We start from the raw sequence: 26765 nt of genomic DNA on the forward strand, positions 1-26765 counted from the left end.
GCTGTCTCTGATAGCTTTATAATTTTTTGATGTATTTAAAGGTCCTTGCTTTTTCATACTAGGAGGCTGGATTCATCACCTATTTCAGGTTTTCTTCCTTCTGGTCTCAGATGTTGTTCCTCAGTGAATACTGTAAGGTTGTGTAATCAAATTTTGCCAAGTCAGTAAAATGTCTGATATTTCCATGACTGGATTGGCAATAGCCAATAGCGGAAAGCTCCCCCTTCCTGACTATTCCTGATTCTGATATTTCCACTCTTGATAATAATGGAATCAGGAATAGCTGAGTAGGCAGCTAGGGAGGAGAGAGTGCGGCCCCAACTGTTTTGCAGTGCTTCTTCCTTTTAATCTTTAAAGGGTCGTTATTTTGTATAGGAAGACCTGGCCTTTAGTTAATAATAGCACTTAAAAGGTGGAAGTGCCACAGATCTGCTGAGGTACAATTCATCTCCCTCCCTCCATGCTTGTACTGCATCCTGGTGGGGAAAGGGCAGCAAAATTTATAGTTTTTAATAGGTATGATTGTTTTCAATCAGGAATATTTTTCCGTTATTTATTAAAACAGCTTCCCGATACAATAAAAATATTCTTTTTTTTAACAAAAAATAAATGTTATTCAACTTAGTTAAACAGATAACAAATAATAACGTAACAATGCAACAATACTATACAATCAACCAGCAGATATGACAAAGTCATCTCATAAGTCTAAAGCATTGACATATTGACATATTTATAATATTACTGAGAAATAACAAGTCTTTTAGTACCAAATACATCTTGCATTGATTTAGGGAAACCAAAAAAAGGATAAGTGTTTAGGAGGATGAATGTCATTAACAATTAAAAATTCAAAAAATGGGAACCATTTAGACACAAAGTTAGTTTCTTTTGGACAGAGGAGTGCTTGATTAATAGTTTCCAAAATCTTTTCTTGAATGTAAAAATCCTATAGCTTAATTATCCAACCATCAGTGGAGGGAATTTGGGGTGATTTCCAATTAGAAGCCAGCAATAACTTGGCTGCCATCAGAAAATTACAGATTAACTCTTTCCGTATATTAGGGATGTCTACAGTCTCCCATTGGTTTAAAAAAATTAGTTTGGGGTCAAGGGGGATTAAATATCCAGTGATCTCTTGTATATTCCTAAGAATTTCCTTCCAAAAATTCTCAATGTAGGGACAAGCCCACCAACAATGCGCAAAAGTGCCCACTCCCCCACACCCTTTCCAACAAAGTGGAGAGCATTTTGGAGAAATTAATGCAAGTTTTTGGGGGGAATAAAAATATTCTTGATGTTTTATGAAAACAATAATCATGCCCTTTCCAACTTTATGTAATTTTAAAGTGCACACTCCTAATAAGTATTGGATTTTTGGCCAACAGAAGTCAGGCTAAACTCCTAGTCATCTTGCTAATTCTAGGACTGATTACACGCTAACATTCATGAAACACAGTTCTTATTCAAAAGACTGCTTCATAAGGGGGCAATTTGGACATGGTAAGTGGTGAGGAAGGGAACACTTGATTGTTTTCCATTCGCAATGTTTTTCCCAGTGCTTTTTCATCTGCCTGGTTCAAAAAACATGCATAAGAGCCAAAACACACGTTAAGAAAAACCTAGGTTCAGCACGTGTTCTCTTACCTCAAGGTTTGCTGGGATCTGTAGGCGTCCTGGAAGCTTAAAGTTTAGCATTTACAGAGCAGCAAAAAGGGGAAGGGAAATACAGGAGCCTCTATTTTAAGCTTTAAGCTTCCAGGACGCCTTTAAGCTTCCAGGACGCTTACAGATCCTTTAAGCTTCCAGGACTTTAAGCTTCCAGGACCCCTACAGATCTTTAAGCTTCCAGGACGCCTACTTTAAGCTTCCAGGACTCCTACAGATCCCGGCAAACCTTGAGGTAAGAGAACACGTGCTGAACCTGGGTTTTTCTTAACGTGTGTTTTGGCTCTAAGAAGTTTGATGTTTTGACTTTGGAAGACTATTTGAATCTCTTATAATCTATGTCTTCTGAAGGGAACGGTGCCATTCCCTTGATGTCCATGACATTAGAAAAAAGAAAAGTGTTATTAACCCAAATGAACACAAATTGTTTACTACTGGGTTAATGAAGTTTATTTATTAAGATTCTATCTTCCAAGTTAAAAAACAATTCCATTATAATCGAAGAAATACAAATACAAAATACACATCAAACCTCAGCATTAAGTCCGCCTCAGAACAATGCTCCTAACTTTACAAGTAAGGCTGAACTACTCTGTAACAAGTGAAGGCTACAAGCTAGCTGCAGCAGTTTGCCGAGAAAAAAGCCTGAGAAGGCAACCTAAAGAGACATACTAATAACAGTGTACCAACCATGACTCACAGCAGCATTTTGGATTATACTACAGTATAATCATACAGTAATTCTATAAAGATGAAAAATCTAACTTTGTCCCAAAGGACACATTGTTTTAAGGGTGTAGATACAAAATGCTTCTCAATTCAAATGGGTCTGTGGTGTATAGTTTTGAATGGAATATATTGTACAGTTTCTAAGCAAAGAACCTCAGATCAGAACTATGTTCACTTTGTAGAAAATGTTCTGTTAAAGGGGCCTCTTGGTTAGCTGTATACATTTTATTCTTACATTCTAAAATTCTAACCCTCAAAACTTAGTAAGTTTGTCCAACATATATTAATCCACAAGGACGCTGGATAACATGAATTACTCGGTGTGTGTTGCAATCAGTGAACTGATTTAATTAATCTGTATTTTATTTATTTATTTATTGTCCACCTTTCTTACTGAATCCAAAGCAGATTACACAATGCAAGTGAAATACAATACAATAAACAGGTAGGGCATTCACCAAGTAAATACAATAATTAGCAACAGTTAGGACATTCAGTGAAACATATACAATAGGGTACAGTAGCAGAGAATTTGAAAATAAGCATAAAGTCAAGCACTAGGTTAATTCATTCTTTAATATTTAGACTTTGTGAACAACAGGAACAGTGCCCACATTTGTGGTAACTTTAGATCCAAAATCTCTGCTTAAGACATTAGAGTGGACCAAGTTTGATGCTGTATAAAAACCTCTACCAGGGTGATTCTAGCAACCAGAAATGGCTTGTTTATAGCAACCAGAAACAAGCAACCAGAACCTCTACCAGGGCGATTCTAGCACCCAGAAACGAGAGCCAGTTTGGTATAGTGGATAAGAGCATGGGACTCTAATCTGGAGAACAAGGTTTGATGCCCCACTTCTCCACTAGAAGCCAGCTCTGGATGACCTTGGGTCAGTCACAGCTTCTAAGAGTTCTCTCAGCTCCACCCATCTCACGGAGTGATTATTGTTGTGGGGATAATAATAGCATACTTTATAAACCGCTCTGAGTGGGTGTTAAGTTGTCCTGAAGGGTGGAATATAAATCAAATGTTGTTGTTGTTGTATAAGATGCCAATGTTTGTGTACAAGCCTTCTAACATTTTATGATCACTGATGGTTCCTCTTCATGGCTTCTGTGCAGGCACATGTTTGGACTGCACACACGCAGGCCAGCCACAGAGAAAATTTCCAAAGCTTTCTAGAAGACCAAGAGCGCCCCTCCTCCCTTTGGTACTTTCCCACCAAAATATCACATGAACTGGCACTATGCCCTCAGTTCTATTTTTGCCTCCACAGAAAGATTATCTCCATTGCTGTTCTCTACTTTTCCTTCACCTCATCCTTGAGGCTGAGAATTGATTTCTTTTAAAAGTTTCTAACCCTCAATAGACATTCTAGTGAAAAATAAAACTAGATTCAAAGAAGATTCTGTCTTTCTGGCCAAATGCACACTTCCTTTTTGTTTCCGCGTCTTTTTCACAAGCGGTGCGCTGTTCATGCAGATACTCACACGCTTCCCCATTCCGCGTGTTCCCCGCCATCATGGCGCCACAATTGCGCCTTCCTTCCAAACCACATGATACTGGTGGAAATCCATTTTCTCCCCGTCTTTTTTTTTTTTTTTTGCACAGTGCAGAAAGGTCGGTATACTGGTAAACCAACTGTAGTGAGCAGCGTTTTGCACAGGAAAAGAAATGGTCACCGGAGCATGCGCATGTCACATGGGGACCGTTTCCCTGTGTCCCACCATTCTTAAGAGCACGAGGAGCCAAGCCGAGCAATTCTGTATTTCCCACAACGATCGTCTCCAGTAAACGGCAAGTGCGGAAAACAAATATATTCCTGAAAGCTTAGGACGCAGGTGGAAGATTCTACCATGTGCGAAAGACAGAATGTATCATCTCGTGGTGTCGCGTGGCTGTGCTGCGAAGCATGCCAACCACAATCTGAGCCATCATCACAAATATCACACTCTGAGCATCCATGTTGTTAACTACTAAAAGCAGAAAACCACTCTGAGCAGCAGAATTTCCGGACAATGCCTTTAATGTGACAATCTAATTTCAAATTTGCCCGCCATACCAGCCAGTCAATTGTTAGAAAGTGGTCTGTGACAAGCAAAAAATGAGCCAATCAAAGATGAGGAGGAGGGTACATTGCCATTTCTTAAAAGTCGGAATATCGGTATACTGGAAAATTGACCTTTTTTTAAAAAAAAGGGAAGTGACGTGCACCATCAATTCTGACGGCGGAGGATGGAACCGCCCACTGTAACGCTTTACTCAGTGGCGTGTGGAGAAATGATTGCGCCATGAAGACGCACTGGAAGGGTGAATGTGATGATGCACAGCTTGGTAGCGGAATGAAACCGATTGCCACGACTGCGCAAGATAAGCGGATGGTGAGAGAGTGTGGATTTGGCCTCCCTTAATTGTTATGGCTCAAGAGAGACTTTTTCAAGATGCTGGAAAATGCCTGCCTGATTAAAGGCACCTGCTCCATCCCTGATAGCCTTGATTACCAAGGACTAAATCCAGAGGTGTGGTGCGTCAGAGCATTCTCACAATGGCTCTTCCTTCAAGGCTGCAGTGGCACGCCAGGCTGATTAAAGGCAACTGCCCCCTTGGTTCCAAGGGGAGAAGCTTGGAAATGTGGTCTGGCAGAGTCTTCAATTCCAAAACTCTTTCCCAGAGGCTTTGCCTGGAAGCCTGCCTGGATTAAGGCCCCTTACCTCCTTGGATGTGTCAGCTCTGAGGGGAGACACCTGGAGGTGTAGCATAACAAATCAGTCAGTTTGGAGGCTGAGAGGCTTTTTTCCTAAAGATGTTGGCTGCTTGCCAGACTGAATAAGGCCCTCCACTCCCTTGGCTGTGTTGGCTATGAAGGGAGACACTTGGAAGTGTAACTTAACAGAGGCCTGGGATCGGAGGCTGAGAGGCTTCCCCCCTATCCCCAAGGCCTTTGGAAATGTGCCTGCCTGACTCAATAAATCCCTCCTCTTCCTAGGCTGTCCATCGTTCTGAGGTGCAGTCCCTGGAAGCAGGAGTTAATACAGCTAACACAGGGACAAAACAGCCTGGAACCATCAATGTAATGATTGGGGCTCCTTAGCTACTTTTGTTTTAACGGAGATGATAATCCTGCACCTTTAAGCCCAATGCTTTTTGAAGGCAGGTTTTTCCCTGTCAGTTCCATACGTGCCTGTAACTCCCTCTTTCCTACCAGGTAATGGTGCTGGCTCTTCCCATGGTTCTCAGCCTCATCACTGTAAGATTCAGGAATGTGCAGAGGGTCATTTTTAGTCAACACAGAGTAATTTTATTCAGCAGAAACAAAGAAAAGAACACACAGCCTAGCTCAGGTGTTCCCTAGCAGTCATTCAGCCAATTTACACAAACATGAGTAAAACTTGGACTGGAACAGCTCCAGATTTTAGTATCCTGGGATTGACATAAAACATGAAAGAGTCTCCACATCATTACAATTGTTATTGCTGGGAGAGAGTTCTTGTTGCAATTGTGTTCATCCAGTCTCTGGGGTCATTTCTGTATGACACTATTTCTAACAAGGGCCAGCTTGATATAGTGGATAGAGCATTCGGTTAGGATCTGGGAAATCCAGATTCAAATGCCATTCTGCCTAAAAGGCTTGTCTGTAACCTTGGGCTCGTTGCAGTCTCTTAGCCTGGCCTGCTTTGCAGAATTTGTTTTGGGGATGGAATGGAAAGGTATAAAATGTTATAGCTACTTTGAGTTCTCATTGGGGCTGAAAAGTGGGGTTTGCATAATGCTTTTGACATCAATAATCTGTTTTTATGTTTTATTGACTGGCGGGTTTTGCTGCATAGATTTTCCTACTAGAAGTACAAGGTTCGTTGATGGTGCATACTGTCAGCCAAACTACATGAGACGCCAGACATGTTCTTCGTGTGTCGGGTCCCACAAGCTTCCCTGGAAGGGGTAGCCTTACAAAGACCAGCTGCTCAATGCAATTTTCTGCTAGGGAGAAGCACAACTGGAGGGATTCTCTCTCTCTCTTGCTCTCTCTCTCTCAAAAAAAAAAACCCTCTGGGAACTTGGGGGGTGGGGGGACAACATAGCAAGAGTCAGGAAAAAAGCCAAGGTTTTTTGCATGCGAGAGAGAATCCCAGTCCCTCCCGTTGTTCTTACTCAGTGGGAAATTGCATCTTGGATTTTCTCTCTCGGCTTTTTTCCTGCCTCCTGTTACATCATCTGTTCCCCTGAGCTTCCAGAGGTTTTTTGGGAGAGAGAATCCCTCCAGTTGTGATTCTTTCCAGTGAAGAATCGCATCAAATGGTTGCTTTTTTTTTAAGACTACATTTCCCAGGGAACCTTGCAGGAGCCAACACATACATGCACATCTCCCTTTCTTCGGCCCCATCATGCCTGCTTCAGTGTTTTCATTATTCTGGTGGGGATCTGCTATGTTTTCACTCCCACTAATGGCTTTGGCGGTTTTGTCAGCTCCCTTTCCTGCACTATAGCAGAAGTCTCAATTTTTTTCTGAGTGGCAACTGCTCCTCCTTGACTCCCATATCTTGCACCTCTAAGTGGGTAAGAGTCTCTACCGAGGCTATAGCAGGACGTTACCCTTCTTCTTGTGCTATTGGTTATGTTTGGGACTCAAACACTCTAAACTTTCTTCTTCCTTATTAGATCTCCAAAGACATTTAAAGTGGGAACGTAACCCTTTGTTAACCTTTTGCACCTCCCCGGTGCTTCATTTTTAGTATACTGTACTTCCACCTGTGGAATGAGGACTTTGTGGTTTTCTAACCTATGCCTCCCCCCTTCATAGAGTTTCACAATGTCAATGTGTCCAATGCCCTGGCCGGGATTCCCTACCAGAGGTTTGTTTTCAGCCCTCAAGTCTCACAACACTATTGGTTGTATTAGTCATTCAGGCTCCAAGAGACACCTGGCAGTATCCTCATACAACCCTTCCTTTGTGGGTTGGTAGAGATTATCACACTTCCCTTGAGCGCATGACTGTTCATTGCCCTTTACCCAGGATGGCTCTCCTCACCAAAGCACTGTTTTTCCCTTGCTACATTCCTGTTGGTACTTTGGCAGGGTACATTTAGAGAGCTCCCAGCTTCTTTAGAAGTACCACTAGGTTAATGTCAATGAGACAGTAAACATCTGTTGGGAAGGTGGTTCTCCATAGTCTCTTGAGAGTTTCACATCCACCTCCTTCAGTAAGTGAGCTTACTACTCTCCCAAAATGGGGCTGTGCAGAAGCCACAAAGATAAAAACAGTGTTGCATTTACCTGTAACTACTGTTCTTCAAGTGGTCTTCTGTGCAGACACACATCCCTCCCACCTGCCCTGCTGTGAACTCTCTGGAGCCTTAGTTTCTGAGGGGTCTCTGGTAGCAGCATGGAGAGAACTGAAGGGGTAGCATCCCTTTTCCTGGTCATGTGATGTTTTGGGTGCTAAAGCGCCAAAGGGAAGAGGGGTGCTCCTAGTCTTCTAGAAAGCTCTTGAAATCTTCTCCATGACTGGCCTGCATATGTGCAGTCCCAATGTCTGCCTGTACTGAAGACCACTTGATGAACAACAGTTACAGGTAAGTGCAGCCCTGTTTAATCCATGGATCAAAAAAAATCAGTCAGAGTTAATAGTCATCACACAGAGAAGGCCAGTGCAAATTTCTTTCTCATAATGGCCAAAATAAAGAAATGTAGGAATGGATTTTGTATGTCTGACTATCATGTTAAAAGGAAAGATGTTTCCAGGAAAAATAAAGAATTGGGGCAGACTCTGATAAGAACATGGTGTTCCCTTAATATGAAGTGGACTAGAAATATATCATCTTAGATCAGTAATCTCTTTGTCTTTGATTCATGCAACATGGATCAGAACTCAGCTCTTTGGGCCCTATCCCAGGTAAGCTAATGATTGTTTGAGTTTTGTGTGGAAGTATTATGAATGTTAAAATTGCTTCCAGGGCATTCCAGACATTATAATATTTCCAAGGAAGATTGATACACTATTTAATTTCACACAGCCTACTGGAAAAGATTGAGCAGGAGACTTGGCGGGAGACTGGCATCTCTTTTGTTACATCAGTTACTCGTCTGATGGAGCGCCTCCTTGACTACAGGTAATGAGATTGTTCAACATTAATGGGTATCTGTTGCATAGTGCTTTTGACATCAGTAATAACAAGAGACACAGCTTTTCTCTACTCTGTTGTTTGAGTTATTTAGAACTCTTGCAAATCTAACACCTTTTTTCAGCAAAAAGAATAAAATTTTGTCTTGCTGTATAAGGATTATATGTTCCCATCCACTCACTCACATACACACACATCTTTGTTTTTGAAAAATACATTTGAAATATGAAATATGGAAGTTTCAACAATCACTATTCCCTTTTCCAACAGAGACTGTATGAAAGGAGATGAAACAGAGAACAAGAAAATAGGTTGTACTGTTAACCTTATGGTAAGAGCACTCTGTGTTTATATGTGGGTATTGACCATTCTGTCAAGTTCCTTTATGCAACTTTTAGAAGAGATATTCAGAAATAATAACCTATAGCATTACGAATATATTTTTTTTCCAAAAATGTATCTGGTGAACTGTGAGCTTCATGTTACTAATGGCATCATTAGTTATGAAGTAGGACTTAGCAGGAGAAGGGGAAAAATCAGTAAATATCTGTCTTCTCTGCCAGTGAATGTGTCCTTCAATTAGTGGGAAACAGACAAAATCCATTGAAAAATGTTAGTGTCGTTGAGCTGCTGTTGGCTGAAAATTCTAATATAGATAAGGCATTGGGCCTTCCCCATGCTGTTTGTTCTTGAGTAGAAAAAGCAAACAATCCTCTGATTTTACTCTGAATGGTTTTTATGTCATAAGATAAGTGGTCACATTCTCTTTTGTTGAATGTGTTCCTTTCTTTTCTTTTGAGATTCTTCATAGGGAAATCTGTTAAGATATTCCCTGATTTGAAGATGGAGCACACTTTGGATATTCAGTAGGTCTGTATGTGCATTCATCTAGGTGTACTCTGTTATGGGGATTGTTTGAGGATAAACTTGATAGGTGGGGCTATGGAGAGGAGAGTAGGCTATGCAGAGTCATTTCTAGACTTAATGCTTACTATTCACCCTTAATATTTATGGCTTAATCAAGGAACTTAAAATGTTATTTTAAACAGAGTTACACTTTTCTAAGTCCATTAAACTAAATGGGTTTAGAAGAATGTAAGTCTGATTAGGAATGCACTGTAAAACTATAATTAGCTGTTAATCTCCTAATTATTCTAGATAATTTGTTCTAATTCTGTTATAAAAAGAGCCAAAAGAACTCCAATATCTTGGGAGCAAAACTGATACAAGTAAACAAAAACTTTGTGGAATCAATGAATAAATCATATTATTGTAATAAAAAGTTTTTAAAAATATATAAAGGAAATTATATGACATAAAACGTTCTTTTAAAAAATACCCAAACTTCTAAAAGTGGGAAAGACTCCAAAACAGTAAACTACTGTTTGCCTAAATTGCCTGATATCAGATCTTAAGCCAGGCAGGTCACAGAACTTACCTGGGTAGACAAATCTTTGTTCAGTCCATTTTCAAGATGCAATTGGGCAGCTGAAGTAGAATGTGCACCCCATGGAACTCATCAGATCAAGCATACATCATAGGAATTGCTTTCATTGTTAGCACTTCTACCTTTGAATTTTGTGAGCTTACATGAATCAAGTATCTGTAGTGTGCTGACCCATTAGTTTGACTGATGAACAGTATAGGAACTGTCAGTCTCTTTGATGAGTTGTCTGTCATATATGTGCCTAGGTTAAGCTTTACTTTATCTGTTGGATCCTGCAAGCCATCAATGGAAAGCACTGATGACCATGATTCTTGCTGACTCCCCCCTGCCCTCTCATGGCAGCCATTTCTGACTCCAGGAAAGTTTATTCGTAGGGCTACAGAGCCAACATGGATTAATAGCCATGTCAGTAAGGAGGCTGCAATAAGGAGAGGGAGGGGGTTAACTAACATTTACTCTATTGAGATATATAATTTTTAGTTTCACACCAGTTTAAATGAAAAACAGAATTAAGTCTGATACATTGTCGAGGGCTTTCATGGCCGGAGAACATTAGTTGTAGATTTTCCAGGCTGTATGGCCATGGTCTTGGTGTTGTAGTTCCTGACGTTTCGCCAGCAGCTGTGACTGGCATCTTCAGAGGTGTAGCACTGAAAGACAGAGATCTCTCAGTGTCAATGTGTGGAGAAGATGTTGGCAGGTAATTTATATCTACTCAGGAAGGTGGGTTTAGGCTGAGTCATCCTGTAAGAGTTTCCCAGGGTGTGGAATGCTAATGGGGGGAAGCTTCACTGTATCCTGTGGAGGTTCTTTTGCATGCGGTATAGTCCTGCAGAGGTGAGGGGGTCTCTACTGTCTTTTGCTGATCATAGCATCTGTTATATTTTTCTGGTGGGTCTGACATCAGGCCAATCTACAGGACCACATCACAAAAAGCACATCTTACATCAAAGATTCATCAATAAAATCAGTCCTCTGAAACTCAATCCACAGGACATAATCATCAGTTTTGATGTGTATCCGTTTTTACTAAGATTCCGGTAAAAGACACAATCGCACTTATTAATCAGATTTTTCCAGAGGATGTAACAGCCTTATTCCACCATTGTCTGACAACCAGTTACCTCCAATGGGATAATGAATTCTATGAACAGATGGATGGGGTATCCATGGGAAACCCTCTGAGCCAGATTATAGCAGACTTCTACATGGAACATTTTGAAGAAAACAGGTTTAGAATCCGCACCCCACAAACCTACAGTCTGGTTCCGGTTCATGATATCATTTGGAGCCATGGTGAGAAAGAATAGATGGAGTTTTTAAACCACCTCAACAATATCCACCCGAACATACAAGTCACCATGGAAAAAGAAATCGAGGGTAAACTCCCATTTCTAGATACCTTGGTCATCCGCAAAGCAACCTTTCAATTAGGTCACAAAGTCCACAGGAAACCAACTCACATGGATCGGTACTTACACAAAAACTCCAATCACCACCCTCGACAGAAAAGAGGTATAATAAAAACATTAGTAGACTGTGCAAGATGGATATGTGAACCACACTTTCTCAACAAGGAAATTAATCATCTCAACCATGCACTTCAAACAAATGGCTACTCCGGAAATGAAATCAGAAGAGCGATTAAACCAAGGATAAATCAAACAACTAAGGAAAAACTGTTTCCCACAGGAAAAGTGTTTTTGCCATATATCAAAGGAATCACTGATCAGATGGGAAAACGTATGAAAAAGCATAACCTACAAAGAGGATTCAGACTCACCAGAAAAATACAACAGATGCTGCGATCAGCAAAAGACAGCAGAGACCCCCTCACCTCTGCAGGTAGAGACCCACCTCACCACATACCCTGCAGCTGTGGACAAGTTTACATTCGGACCACACAGCGTAGCATCCAGACAAGAATAAAAGAACATGAAAGACACTGCAGACTTGGCCAACCTGAAAAATCAGCAGTGGCTGAACATAGCCTAACTCAAACAGGACACAGTATCTTATTCCAGGACACTGAAATACTGGACAACACATCCAACTACTTTGCCAGATTGCACAGGGAAGCCATCAAAATTCATAAGCTTAAGCACAATTTCAACAGGAAAGAAGAGAGTTTAAGAATAAATAGGGCATGGATTCCAGTCCTGAAAAACACCAGACTAACAAAATACTCTACATCTTACAATAGCCCTGCAGATAAGATTAGCATATCAACCACCAATCCATATGCAAAAGAACCTCCTCAGGATACAGTGAAGCTTCCCCTCATTAGCATTCCACACCCTGGGAAACTCTTACAGGATGACTCAGCCTAAACCCACCTTCCTGAGTAGATATAAATTACCTGCTAACATCTTCTCCACACATTGACACTGAAAGATCTCTGTCTTTCGGTGCTACACCTCTGAAGATGCCAGTCACAGCTGCTGGCAAAACGTCAGGAACTACAACACCAAGACCATGGCCATACAGCCCGGAAAATCTACAACTAATGTTCTCCGGCCATGAAAGCCCTCGACAATATATCAGACTTTCATTTAAACTGGTGTGAAACTAAAAATTATATATCTCAATAGAATAAATGTTAGTTAACCCCCTCCCTCTCCTCATTGCAGCCTCCTTACTGACATGGCTATTAATCCATGTTGGCTCTGTAGCCCTACGAATAAACTTTCCTGGAGTCAGAAATGGCTGCCATGAGAGGGCAGGGGGGAGTCAGCAAGAATCATGGTCATCAGTGCTTTCCATTGATGGCTTGCAGGATCCAACAGATAAAGTAAAGCTTAACCTAGGCACATATATGACAGACAACTCATCAAAAAGATTGACAGTTCCTATATTGTTCATCAGTCAAACTAATGGGTCAGCACACTAGTCAGTCAAACTAATGGGTCAGCCATACAGCCCGGAAAATCTACAACAACTAAGAATTAAGTCCCTTTCCCATTTTAAATGCATTTATATAAATAAGAACTACTGAGATATCTAAAAATATCCTGATTTAGAAAAATTGTAAAATATTGTTTTTTTATTTTAATACAGAATTTTTATAAATCTGAAATTAACAAAGAGGAGATGTATATCCGCTATATCCACAAGCTGTGTGACATGCACTTGCAAGCTGAAAACTACACAGGTATGTAAAAAAAACAACACTTCAGATATTCATACTGCAATCTTTAAACATGCATTAAAAATATTCCTAAACAAGTAACAATAAACTGCAAATTTATAACTCAAATATTATAGACAAGTGACATATTCATGCAGTAGTAGTGGTATATAGTTGGATTTTATTGTTACCTAAAATGACACTGCAATTAAGGATGCCTGAACTCTTGCAGGTTCTGATCATCTCATAATCAACACCTGTGAATATGCTATTTATTTATCAATGACTGATTCAGTAATTGAAACATGAATCACTGAGCCTTTCATAAGAGTTCACAACAAAACAAAACATGCACACTGCTTCACACATGCTTGTTGTTTCTTACAGTGCAATGATGATGCTGCAACAGAGGCATAAGTCTTTTTGTTGCAATGAAGTTTAAATATACAATGAAGGTCTTCCAAAATGAATAAATTTTAAAGCAGATGTTGCATTTTGCTCTTCCTATTCATGATTTCTGAGTATAGCCGGCATGGTTTTCTTGCATGTGGAATTTTGCAACATTTGCCATATAGAACAGGTCAAGAAAAACAATGGATTGGATCATAGCCCTTATAGCAGCTGTGAGACTTTTGGAACTTGGGCAAGATTTTCCTAGGGAGAGGCTGCCAGTGCAGTGAATGAGAGAAAGCTGAAGACTGGGGAAGGGGGGTGGGAGACTGGGAAGGAGGGAAGAAGGCAGGAAAAGAGAATCCTAGTCTGACAGTCTAACCATTATACCACACCACCAGAGGAGGGAAAGAGGGTAAGCTAAAAATAGGAAGAGGCAGAGGTAGGTTGGCTGTTTGGGTGGGAAGTAAAGAAGAATGCAGGAAAGGGGGAGGGGCTATTTACTTCTATTTATACCTTGCCTTTCTCCCCAGTAGATACCCAGAGAAGCTTCTTCTGTTCCATTTTATCCTCACAATAACCCTGGGAGGTAGGTTAGGCTAAGAATGTGTGACTGGCCCAAGTTCACCCAGTCATATGATCTCTGCAAGTAGAATGAGATGAAAAGGGATTTTCATCTGAGTAGACCTGTTGGAGTGGACTGAGATGCCCAAGGAAAAGTCCACCTTCCGTGGTAATAATCTTTAATCTTGAAACTGATTTGTAATATGATAACCATTGCATAATAATTCTTTCATCTCTAATATATTGCCAGGACTTGAGTTTCCCCTGAGCATTTACCACATTGCCATATGTTAGGAAGCCGCTTTTATTTCTCATATTCTTAGCGTAATAACCTTCTATTAGGGACATGACCAGAGAGTTTGGAGGACTCAATAGATTCCAACGTTTAAACCATATTCTCAAGAGTCCATCTCTAATTATATGACTCCTTTATTGTGTTATGATCATCTTGGTTGATTTCTTTATCCATAAATAATTACGTAAGCCTTTGTCTAAGTCTGCTGATTCAAGTTTCAAATCAAACCAAACCTGCCTCTTGATAATATAATTTTATATTTGGAACTGCTAACCCTCTTCTCTTTTTCTCGTCATGAAGTATTTTAAAACTTATTCTTGGTTTCTTACCATTTCAAATAAATTTATTGATCTGTCTTTGTCAATCTGTTAGTATTCTTGAGAGAGAGAGAGAGAGAGAGAGAGAGAGAGAGAGAGAGAGAGAGAGAGAGAAGTAACGTTTGAATAAAAAATTTAATGTTGGCAATACATTCATTTTGATTGCTGAAATTCTTCCCAACCACGAGATTTTAATTTTTTTTCCAGCTAGATAAATCTGCTTGCATCTGTTTCCAGGTCTTCTGATACTTGGTTTTAAAAAGATTACAGTTTTGCCCAGTCACATTTATCTCCAAATATTTAATAAAATTGGTGGCTATTGTGCATTCTGTGCTCTTTATCATGTCTTCTTCTTGTTGCATTAAAAAAAATTGTTAGCATTTTTTTCTTCCTGTTAATTTTGTATCCTGAAAAGGATGACTGGCAAGATGGCAGTTGATTGAGAAACACACAGACTTGTGTGCTCTCATGCTTGCTGTTTCCTTTAAGGCAGGTTTATGAAAATAAACCCAAAGCCTGTCTCTTAATGATAGAATGATAGAAGAGGTACCAGCTATGCGTATTACACCCCCTTGCCGAAGAAGATTAGACAGATTGTTTACAAACATTGGCCATTGGTGGAAGGTCTGCCAGGATGCAAAGAGAAACCGCTGATAGCCCTTCGCAGAACAAAAAATCTTAGGGATCAATTAGTTCATACAGACATGGCTGGTATCAAACAACGAAGTCACCTGCCGGTAGGGCATTACAAATGCGGTAGTTGTAACACCTGTGATCTGGTCATGTCACCACAACAACTTAAGGAGCTTGGACTGTACTGGAAGGATTTTTCTAACTGTAACACTCAAAATGTTGTCTATCTGATAGTGTCCCCTTGTAGGAAAACGTATGTAGGTTGTACTGGCAGAAACATAAAAACAAGAATACAGGAACATTGCTCGAGACTGAGGAGGCAGGTGGAAGACGCTCCATTAGTCCCACATTTCAAAGAAAAGGGACATAAGGAAGAGGATTTCATTTACACTGTGCTCTTTGTCAGTCGTTTTAAGGACTCTTTACAGGCACAAAGGGAACTCTTGCGAAAGGAGGCGTGGTGGATTTTCAAATTACATTCTATGGAACCGCATGGTCTTAATAACTCCTTTGATCTTTCTGTTTTTCTTTGAGGATGTCTGAGGGAGCACTGGCACTTTAAATCAAATAGAAGAAGTTGTAGTTAATTAATTGAACAAGAGTATTTATGTGGCATTATTCATACATTGTGTGCTTATGCCGGTGAGCGAGCCGCTACTACGCACTTTGTAGGCTGTGATATTCTTTGACTTGCTGCTTGTAAGTATTAGTTTGGTCAACGGTTATGTATGCTTGTATTTATAATGAGATGTATTGCTGTGAAATTGATGAATTGCTATTTAATTCTTTTTTATAGTATTTATTGAGATTGCACATCCACATGAAATGTGGTCTGTGAGTATGGAATAGAATTTTAAATAATTTATATATTATTCATATTGATGAATTGCTGTATTAAAGAATCTTTGTATTTTTTTCAGTTGTAACTGCTTTGAGGAAGGGGCATCCGGAAACGGGAACCTCTTGCTGGCGAACCCGTCAGCGGTTACACAATTCATTCTTGAAATATTATTGTTACAAATTGATGCTCTGTTGGGTAACTTTGTACCTCTATGTATGTTGCAAGTCTTGAAGTATTTATATCACTTTTAGACCCTTGGAGGGCACATTTTGAATTATTCACGCCTGTTGTTGATAATTGTATTTAATTGTTTTTGCTTGTGTGCAATATAAAGAATTTTGTTTACTCTGGAAGCAAGTATTGTACGGGGAGGGTTAAGTGCTCTTCCATTCTTCGACTGTGAGGGCGCTTTTCACTCACCAGTACTTGGAGCTTGATTAGCCAACTGCTTCTAGTAGAGTAATGTGAAGAGGTGTAATAAAGTTTGTTTTTCATTTGTTGTACATTGAAATTGAGTTACGTTTTATCTAGTTTAGTTAGTTGGGCACGGTGTGATATTTGGTAGGACCCCTTTAACTAGGGGCTTAACGACCTTCTGTGTCCTCTGACACAGCAACATCAAGCAGGAAACAGATTCAAACTGGCTGAAATGCTGAGTAAGTCTGCCTTGCAAACATCTCTTTACTTCACTATTTTCCTTCTTTGGACTCTGGACTCAATCAAGAATTTCTATAACCTCTTCTTTTCTTCGACAAGAAACTAAAGATCAGCTACTTTTTTGTATCTCATCTTATTTCTCTGAACGAAGACAGCTTACAAATCTGCAGCTCTTCAAAGAATATATCAAACACAATTATTTATGGCTAATTTGGACTTTGAAGTTTAAAGCATAATATACCTAGACTGTTAAATGTGAACTATAAACATACCCAGGAAAAGTGCCAGCATCCTGGACATTACCTATTTTTTCCTCCTATGTTTTGATTTCCTTCTCAGCCTTTGAAAAGAAATTGTTTAACAGACTTTAAATTGCCTCATATTTTGAACTAATTTGTTTTGATTATACTATAACAACTTGTTGCTTTTGGACTACAGTAAAAGTCAAATATATTTATAGCTTATTCTGACTTTAAATTTTGAAGCATAATTTGGACTAGACTGTTAAAGCTGAAACTATAAATATAGCTACAAATAGTGTTAACATTTTGGACATCTGTTTTTCCTTTTATGTTTTGACTGCTCCTCAGTCTCTGAAAAGAAACTGCACAAAATACTCTAAATCGCCTCATATTCTGAACTAACTTCCTGTTTTTGGACTACAGTATATCAAACTCTTTTCTATTGTATGAACTATAACAACTGGGAATATATAATTGCTGGACTGCTGCTGAAAATAATCTTCTCCTTTTAAAATGTTTCTACTTTTTCCCATTAATATGGCTCCTTATTGAAGATTCTCAGCAACATTGTAGAATTTTATTGTACTTTATTGCCATCTACTGGCTGAGAGTAAATGAACTTTTGAATTATTACAGTCATAAAATTATTATTCATTGGTATGAAGAATGAACCGACTTCCCTTCTTTCTTATCAGTCTTATTAATTTTTAAGGATAGACCTTCAGCGTATTCAAATTGTTGTAACTATGAGAAAGATTAAACCCAAAGTTCAGAAGGTGTTATAGATAAAATATCTGAAAAAATAATCTTCTCTCTTTCAAGACAATTTAAAACTTTGTTCACAGAACTAAAGCATGAGTTCGAGAATGTTTTAAATCGGGAGCAGCAAACTGATGAGGAGACTCAAGAATCAGTACAGAAAAATAAAGAACTACTAATTCAACCATGACAAACCAACCATATCACTCAAGGATTTCCTACAGGAATAATAGAAGACTTTTGGAAGTTAAGAATGGATTTACTCTCTGGATTACAAGAATTTAAAGCACAGTGGAAACAGAGATACAAGAAAAAATTGAATCAGTGCAGGCTTTAAATCCAAGCTCACTGACAATAGTAGGCCAGAGAATGAGAATTTGGGAAACGGAATTTGAAAGTATTAATTTGGGGCTTTGCAGAATTTGAGAAACCTTGGCCGATTTGGATTTAGAGAGTGTACTCCGAGGGCCAGAACAAGACTGTCTGCAAGATGACTTCGACCCAGGGGGCCTTCCACAATTAGATGATCCAAGGAATCTACAGGTTTTTTGACACTGAACAAATTATTAGATTTAACTCAACACATGCAAGCTGGAAGAAACCATGAAGAAAAGAAATAAAAGGGATACCGAGGGAAGATTTATTCTGAAATTTAAACACACTGTTGACAATAATTATTGCTGATTTTTTCATGTTCAGATGAATTTCTTTATATATACAACAGCTCAATTAAAAAAAATTGAATATATAATCAATATCAAGCTAGATTAATTGTTGGGATAAATAGCAACTAATGCTGAACATAAGGTTGAACAGAAAATGTTTAAAGTTTTTGCGCAGTGCTGAATCATAAAAGTATGTTACTTTACCTAGTAGTGGCAAAGTAGAATAGGTGTCTATGGAAAACTAGCTTCCTTTTTATATAACAGATCAATTTTAGAAAAAATAGAAAGACTTCTTTTCTACAATAAGTGGTAGCAATTTAAGGAAAACTAAAAATGCATATTGTTGAACTAGATGAATTCCAAGTTAATATTTTAGAATGCTGAAAAGAAAACTCTGAGCAGCAGAAATTTAAGAAAAATAAAGGGCTATTATTGAAATGGATTAATATTAAGCTTAATTTTAGAATGCTGAATAGAAAATGCTGAGTACACGTAAGTAATAAGGAGAGAAGAAATAGTTTATAGTCATATATTATATCCTTTACTCTTTACTCTTAAAAACAAAAGATATCTGCCGCAATGAAGCTGCCAGCCCACTCAAACCATGAACTCTGGTTCTGAGGGCCAGATCTGGAAGCAAAGATATCTGCTGCGATGTCCCTCCTTGGCACATCTGTCAGGCTGCCATGTGGTTTGCAGTTGTCCTAACTTAGTAAAGCACTATGCTGTCGACACAAATACCAGAAAAATGTCAGCAGTGGGAACAGCTGTCCTGCATTCCTTGGTCAGCTGACCCACTCACACCCTTCTCCATTGGTGAGTAGCTTGCTAAACTCCCAATGTGGGACTTCACAAAAGACCAACAACGAAAACAGTGCTGCACTTACATGTAACTGTTGTTTGTCAAGTGTCTTCTGTGCAGGCACACATTCCCTCCCTCCTGCCCCACTGTGAGTGTGTTTGTTTTTACTGTATTATACATCCAGCAGCTCAGGAGAACTGAAAGGAATAGAGGCGCTCTACCCCCTACCCGTGGTCAGTGGGAAACCCTTGCGCATGCGCAGTAGGGGTGGAACACCCCCTTGTGGGCTTTAAGAGCTAGAGAATGTTTTCCAGTTGGCAGGCCTGCGCGTGCACAATCCCAGTGTGACACTTGATGAACACAGTTACAGGTAAATGCAACACTGTTTTCCTAACGATTTTTTTGATTTTGTGAATCCAAAACTGTCAAAACCACGTTATCTAAGTAATTTTTCATTGTAAATTCTGTATCAACCACTTTTATTCCTTTAATCTTTATATCTTGTCTAATTTTTACAGCCAAAGTCTCTGTTGCTTATATAAATAATAGAGGTGACAAGGGGACAGCCCTGACTTGTTCCTTTTTCAATCAAAATTGTTTCTGTAAATTTCCCATTTATCTTTGCTTGTTGGTTCAAGTATATACCTCACATCCAGTTCCAGAATTCCTGGTCACAGCCCATATTCTGAAGTACATTCAGTAGAAAGGCGATGTTAAATGTCACAAATTCAGTTGCATCTATTATAGATTGCATGTCCATCCTCCTCCTTCTGTGCAGTCCCGCATGGGACTGTGCATGTACAGGCCTACCAACCTGAGAAATTCCTCAACACATCTTTAAAGTTCCATTAGGAGCTACTTCTCTCCAGTCATGTAGAGACCCCTTTTCCTGCCTGAATGGGCACGTGACTAGCTGAGAGAAACAACCCTTTCTCTCAGTTCTCTTCTAGCTGCTGCAAGGAGAAGAACTTTGCTTACAAGCTCCTTTCCCTTTCTAATTCTGATCATTTTTTTCTGGTGATTGATCTTGGACTGGCTTTGACTTCGCTTACTGTTTCTGATTTGGACTGATTGCTTCTTCTCGGTATCTGACCCAGCTTGGTTGACTACAATCTGAGGTTAAAAAAATTATCCTCAGTATGGCCCAACAAGCATTCTTTAAGCACTGCTCACAGTGCAGCACGAAAATGACCCACACCAATGAGCACAACCTCTGCCTTATGTGTTTGGGTGAGGGCCATAACGTTACTGCATGTAAAATTTGTCAAAACTTCACCCCAAAGGCAAGGAATGAAAGGGCCCACCAGTTAAAAGTCTTGTCTTTCTAAATATATATCATTTTCTTTTTGCTTATTTTTGATACGTAAACTTTCTTGTGTTTGATCTTGTAGTTTTGCACTAATCTGTGACAGTCCAGCTGATAATTCTTGACATGCTTCTTAAATATTCTTCAGTGTTCTTCCCTCAGATGCTTGAATATTTTTCTGGATACTCTTAAATGTTCTTCTGAATTCTTTCCTCAAATTGTTTGATTTGATTGTTTGATTGCATTTGATTTACTAATATTTGCAATAACTTTGCTACCATTTTTTATGTTTTTGGTCTTCATCAGTTTCTTCTGCTTTCCTTTTGTCTTTTTGACGAATTCTAGATGCCATTCTTCTTTTTGCCCTTCTATTACTAAAAATATTATACACATTTTCCATATACTTTTTTGTGCAAATGTAGGAGTTTACAACTATCACATTTTACATTATTAAAATGACCAAACTTTAGTATGTAAGTATAGTAGGGACAAATATTATTTTCTTATAATAGAGAGAAATGTTGTCTTAAATGTTTTTAAATAAAAATGAGAGAATTAAGGAGTAAAAATGTGGCTTATTTCATAATCAATATTTCATGGTCATAATTGTGTCACCAACAAAATATTTCATGTCTTCAACTGGAATTTTAATTTAATAAGGAAGAAGGGGAGGATAATAAGAGAGAGAGAAATGGGAAGAGGGAATAGAAAGGGAGGGAGAGAGAGAGAGAGAGAGAGAGAAGAGGAAAAAAGAGAGAAAATAAAAGACAAAAAAGAACAAAATTAGTAGGAACCCCAAAGTCTATAATATTCAGTTATGCTTCACCCATAATAGACCAAAAAATAAAACATAAAAGAAAGGGAGCTTGCCCAGCAGCTATGTTTTTATTTCCCAATATGCTGATTCCTCTATGGTTCCATTTGTCTGAAGAGAAAGATTGAATGATAACCCAAAGACTATGGTCCAAATTTTTTTTATTATTTTTATGCGCTGGAAGTTATGAGAGATGCTATTTTTAAATAATGTTTAAGAAATCTTCCTGTTGAATAGTCTGCTTCTTGAATCTGCCAGGCGGCTCTTTTTTGGCTGCGTCAAACCCAAGCTGAAGCTCTGATCCCTTCAATATACGATAAACACCCCTCACCAAGTAAAATAAAAAGGGAGGTGGGGGGAGAAGGCAGCCAATTGTTAGTCGTCGGAGATGATAATCCACAAATATGTACAGTGCAATAAAATTTATTCGAAAAAATATTTTTAAAAAAAAACAGATTTTTTTATCTGCTTGATGTTTCCGCCCAGTTTAAATTGAAGTCTTCTTAAAGGACATAGTTGAATTAGGCACAGTTCAATAGTTTATTTCTGCACTGTCATATATCTCTTTTTAATTAGTTTGTACCTGTATATACATTGTACTTTATACTTTATAATCCATAAATTTTCAGAAGTTCTCTTACTGGTGAAATCAAATGCTACTGGAAATCTCTGACCTTGCAAAATACGTTATAATTCCCTGGTGAGTTTTTATAAATGAGCCAAAAGATTACAAGTTTCAAGAAGATTTTTTAAAGGAGAAAATAAAAGAGAAAAAAGAAGATATAAATGAAAATGGCGGGTCAATCTTTGCCAGCAAGAGGCCATTATTCTCCACTGACTTTGATGTTATCAGAACCCAGGTGGAACCTGAATAAATCAGTCTCCTTCCCCCCTCCTTCATAGATTCACTTATCAATTTGATCTCCCCTTAGAGGAGCAAATTCTCTCTATCCTGGTCAATTTACGCCTTACAGCAAGAAAAGTCTGGAGCTTGAAAAATGCTCTTGTTCAAGTTGTCATATTTTTTGTAGTTAGCGTTGTGACAGTTAAAATCTTTTTTCCTTAATAGTTACTTTTTTGTATAGATAGTTGCCAGGAAAGTCCTCTTCATAGCCTCTCTGGGCCTTCTAGGCATTCTGTGCTAACTACCTATGGCAAAGACCGCCTCTTAAAAAATTGCCATTTGTATAGTATGAAACTACTCTCAACTTATTGGTACAATCGATTCGGTTTCGTTTTCCCGGCCATGTCGGACGCTCCTCTCCGCAGGTCCGGGAGGAAACGTCCGAGCAGCCTGACCGGGCGGTTGACTCGCGAGGGTTAACCCCCAGGATTCCCAGTGAGGGAGTCAGGGTCCGGAGCACAGCGGGAAGAACCCCCTGAAAGCAATGCAGGGGGTAAATTGCCTGTTTGCTCCAACGGAGGCCGGCAGACTTGCGCAGCACATCGCGTGCAACCGGGCCATGGAGAACGGCAATAAGCAGATTTAAGGTGAAAACCTGTAAGTAAGCGAATCCCTTCTGATTTCTAAGCGTATGCGAAGGATTGGTGGGAGTTGAAGCTAAGAAGGTGCGGATTTCTTCCCCTTCACGGAGTTTCGGAACCTAGCTGGCACCCCCCCCCCTAAGATGGCGACGAAAAAGCAGAGCCCTGCAATGAGTAAATCAGTGATGGCGATGTTACAGGGGAAGGGGGAAACTTTGGAAGAGATGGTGAGACGAGCAGTCTTTGAAGCTATGCAGGCCTTTGTAGCGAAGTTAAATGAAAGGTTGATTCAGTGGAAAGGTTGATTCAGTGGAAAGCGAAGTGAAAACCATTAAAGAAACAGCGTCTGGAGCAGAGCAGTCTGCACGTGAAAACGTAGTACTCATGAAAGCAACAAGTAAAGAAGTGAAGCTCTTGGAGAATCAAATAATAGGATTGCAAGTGGACCGTGCCCAAACGGTACTGCGTCTTCAGAATGTAAAAGAGGAGCAAAGTGAAAATTTAAAAGATTTGGTGTCGGGACTGTTGGCGCCATTCGCAAAGGCAACTAAAGAAGAGTTAAAAAGTGATATTTTGGAAGTCCGTCAGACATCTTCAAAGTATGCAACGAAGCGTCAGCTGCCTCGCGAGATTATTATTGATTTTTCATCTAAGAAGACTCGGGACACCATCTTATATAATTCGTACAATGTGGACTTGGACTATTCGGGCAACAAGGTTAAAATATTGAAGGATGTTCCATTTTTGGCTCGTAAAAGAAGATTTAAGTATAAAAGACTTGCGGCTTTCCTGAGGAAATGTGATGTAAAATACAAATGGTTGTTTCCGGAAGGCATCTGGTTCAGATATAAGGATCAAACCTACAAGATTACATCGGAAGTACAGCTGACAGACTTTTTGTTCAACCATCAGGAGTTTCAGCAAGAAGAAAGTTCAAAGTCTGAAGGGGAAAGTGGGGGGGAGGAGAGAACGGGCGCAGCTGCTGCAGCTGTGCAGAGAGAACTGAGACCGAGACGCAAGGGGGGGGGAGGAAGACCTGATCCTGAATATAGTCTGTATTGTATAAGATCTACCAATCTGATAGCATATTAGAAAGTTAACTTTTAAGAAAAATTGTAGCATGAAGGGAATACAATACATGTAGAGTAGTGGGCGTTTTTTGTTTATATGTTGTTCTTCCCTTTTCCCCAGTCCCCCCTCTTTCCCTTATATCTTTGTAGTCTTTTGTAGTTTTTTATGTTAGATATTAAAAATAAAAATAAAAAAAACTTATTGGTACAATCCCTGTCTTCTCTGCCTGGGTGATGCTCATAACACTGTGGTCTGTAAAAACATATTTAAAATTTACAAGATAGGTCAAAAGAAATAAATAGTCTCAACTGTGAGTCCTCTTCTTCAAACAAGCTGGCCAACCCAGTTTTGAAACGCAAAGGTCCCTTGGTATTGGACAAACTGAACCCAACAGAACTGACTAGGATATCTTCCATGCTGAAACTGGAGAAGAGAAAGGCAAAACCACAGCCTGAAAAACAAGAAAAAGCCAAAACTTTGTTCTGAGGGTATAGCACCTCCAGTACCCATGACTTTGCTTTTTTGTGGCACCTCAGGTCCCCACCCTAGAACTAACAGGTTCCAGAATTCTGCTTGGAAAATATCATTCTGTAACAATATTACTTCTGTACAGTAATGAACCTGCAATATTATAAGGGTGTAGCTCTTACCACAAGTTACATGATACTGGCCATGTCAACCACATTTCTCAGAAGTGTACATTGCATGTATTTAAAGGCAATTTCATAAGCCTCTTCAAGATACCCCATCTCCTGTCCCGGAACCACGGCAGGGTCTTCCACCTGGATATTTTACATCTGATGGCCTAGAGCATTCAGCTAACCAAGTAATCCTGAAAGGGATGAGAGAGGTCCTCATTTATGCCAGGAATATGTCTAGCAGGAGGTCCTATGAGACCAAGTGAAAGTGCAGTCATCTTCATTTCGCAGGATGAATGGGATCCATCTATCCGTCCTCTGCTTTCCATCCTGGAGCACCTTCTCCATGGTCAGTCTCTGGGATTGGCCTGCTCTTTTCACAAGTGCCACTTAACTGCCATCTCGCTTTCACATACTCTCATCTAAGAACACTCTTCGTTTTTGCGACCAATAATAAAACAATTTTTCCAGGGCTTTGTTCAGCTTTATCTTCTGTTGTTCTCAGTTTGTCTTCACTATACTCAGGGGCAAGCCCTTTGAACCTATGGCAACTTGTGACACCATCTTCTTTCCTTTAAGATAGCATTTCTCATTGCCTTCTGTTCTTCTAGAAGAGCATTGGAATTGGCGGCCTTCAGATCTGATGCCCTCTCCTTGTGCTTCCATTGTAATAAGGTGGTCTTCCAGCCTAACATCACCTTTTTACCTAAAGCAGTTTTGAATTTCACCCAAACCAAGACATAGTCCCGTCAATCATATTTCTGTTTCCAGCATCAGAAGCTCAGTGGTCTCTCTACTCTTTGGATGTGAGGAGGACACTTTTGTTCTACATTGCTTGAACATCTTTTCTTTGGAAACATGCAAGACTTTTCATCTCTTATTCTGTCAATAAAAAGTAGCCTGTCTTGTCCAAACATATAAATCATTGGATGTCTCATCCTATTCAACTACACTATGCAGTAGCATGTAGACCTTTAGCTTTCTGAGATCAAGGCTCACTCTCCTAGGATGATAGCTACATCCTCTGTCTTTACCAGGGATATCCCTCTTCCCAAGCCCTGCCATGTTGCTACCTGGGTTCAACTGTTTACTTTTATCAGGCACTGTGCCTCTGACATCAGGATAAAAATGGATGCATCCTTTGGCCAAGCCATTTTGTGATCCTTTTTCTTATAAAGAGCCCATGCACCTGTTTCCAGGTAGGTCAGCTTGCTAGTGTGATGCATACAGACAATGGAGAAATAAAAAACATTGCTTACCTGTAATTGTTTTTCATTGAGCGGTCATCTGTACATTCACATAACACACACACACCTTCCCTGCAGCAGGTGCTTTTGACTTACTGCAGTGTACTCTTCTTAAGTTAGAAGGAACTGCGTGGTAAAAGGACAACTCTTCCCCTTGGGCATGCATAGTCCAAGCCTGTGGGTTTTGGAGAGGGGTGTTTAAATTGTAGCTTAAGAAATTTCCAAATTCATTGGCTGCTCAGGTACAAAGCCCATCTTTGTACCTGAGCATAGATAATTACTCAAAGAGCAGCACTTACAGTTAAGCAACCTGTTTTTTTTCTTGAAAAGCCCACAGTTTAAGGTAAAATATTTTATAATGCAATAGATGTGCATTAATTCCTTATATTCTGTACCTTATTGTTCAGCTTTTACTGATGCAGTCGAAAAGAGAAAGGGTTAAATCCTGTTGAAAAGGTCCATGGACACAAGGGGGGATATTTTTGCCAGTTCCCCCACTCTCTCCTGTCCCTCAGGAGCTGCTGAGGGGGGAGCATTATAGATTGCAACAGATGGCCAAAGTCAGGGAAGTTACACTTCTTTCTGTACATGGAAGTCCAAGCAGAACTTCAGCTCTAAATGTGGTGTAGACTAATAGCCATAGAGTCTCTATTCACAAGACGCCTCAGCGCGTATTCATGAAGTGTAGGGAAACATAATATTAGACAGGACGTGTAGTTTAAAAAGACAGAGCCACTCCTCAGAGGGTCTGTTAATTTCAACTTCACCTCCCAAAAGGCTCTGTCAATTTTACCTTCCCTGTCTAAAACTGTGTAGGATCACAACCAGAGAGCAGCGAGGAATGGAAATGGGCTGGAGCTGCCTTCCAGAGCCAGGCTTGGACCTGAAGATAATATAATTGGCTGAAGATTCCATTCTGGCATTTCACAGCCCCTTCACACAGCTCCA

The 26765-nt window shown here is 39.6% G+C and overlaps 1 protein-coding gene across 1 annotated transcript in view; it reads left to right on the forward strand.

Annotated features, from left to right (window-relative positions):
- The window catches only part of DOCK3 (dedicator of cytokinesis 3), a 566279-nt gene that overhangs the window by 415335 nt on the left and 124179 nt on the right, over positions 1–26765 (forward strand). The window contains exons 36-39 of the mRNA XM_054976377.1: positions 8262–8288; positions 8410–8505; positions 8788–8848; positions 13022–13115. Coding sequence (XP_054832352.1) covers positions 8262–8288; positions 8410–8505; positions 8788–8848; positions 13022–13115 — 278 coding nt within the window. The remainder of the gene's footprint in view (positions 1–8261; positions 8289–8409; positions 8506–8787; positions 8849–13021; positions 13116–26765) is intronic.

The sequence above is a fragment of the Eublepharis macularius genome, chromosome 4 (genome assembly GCF_028583425.1).
Source record: "Eublepharis macularius isolate TG4126 chromosome 4, MPM_Emac_v1.0, whole genome shotgun sequence".
Taxonomy (NCBI): Eukaryota; Metazoa; Chordata; class Lepidosauria; order Squamata; family Eublepharidae; genus Eublepharis; species Eublepharis macularius.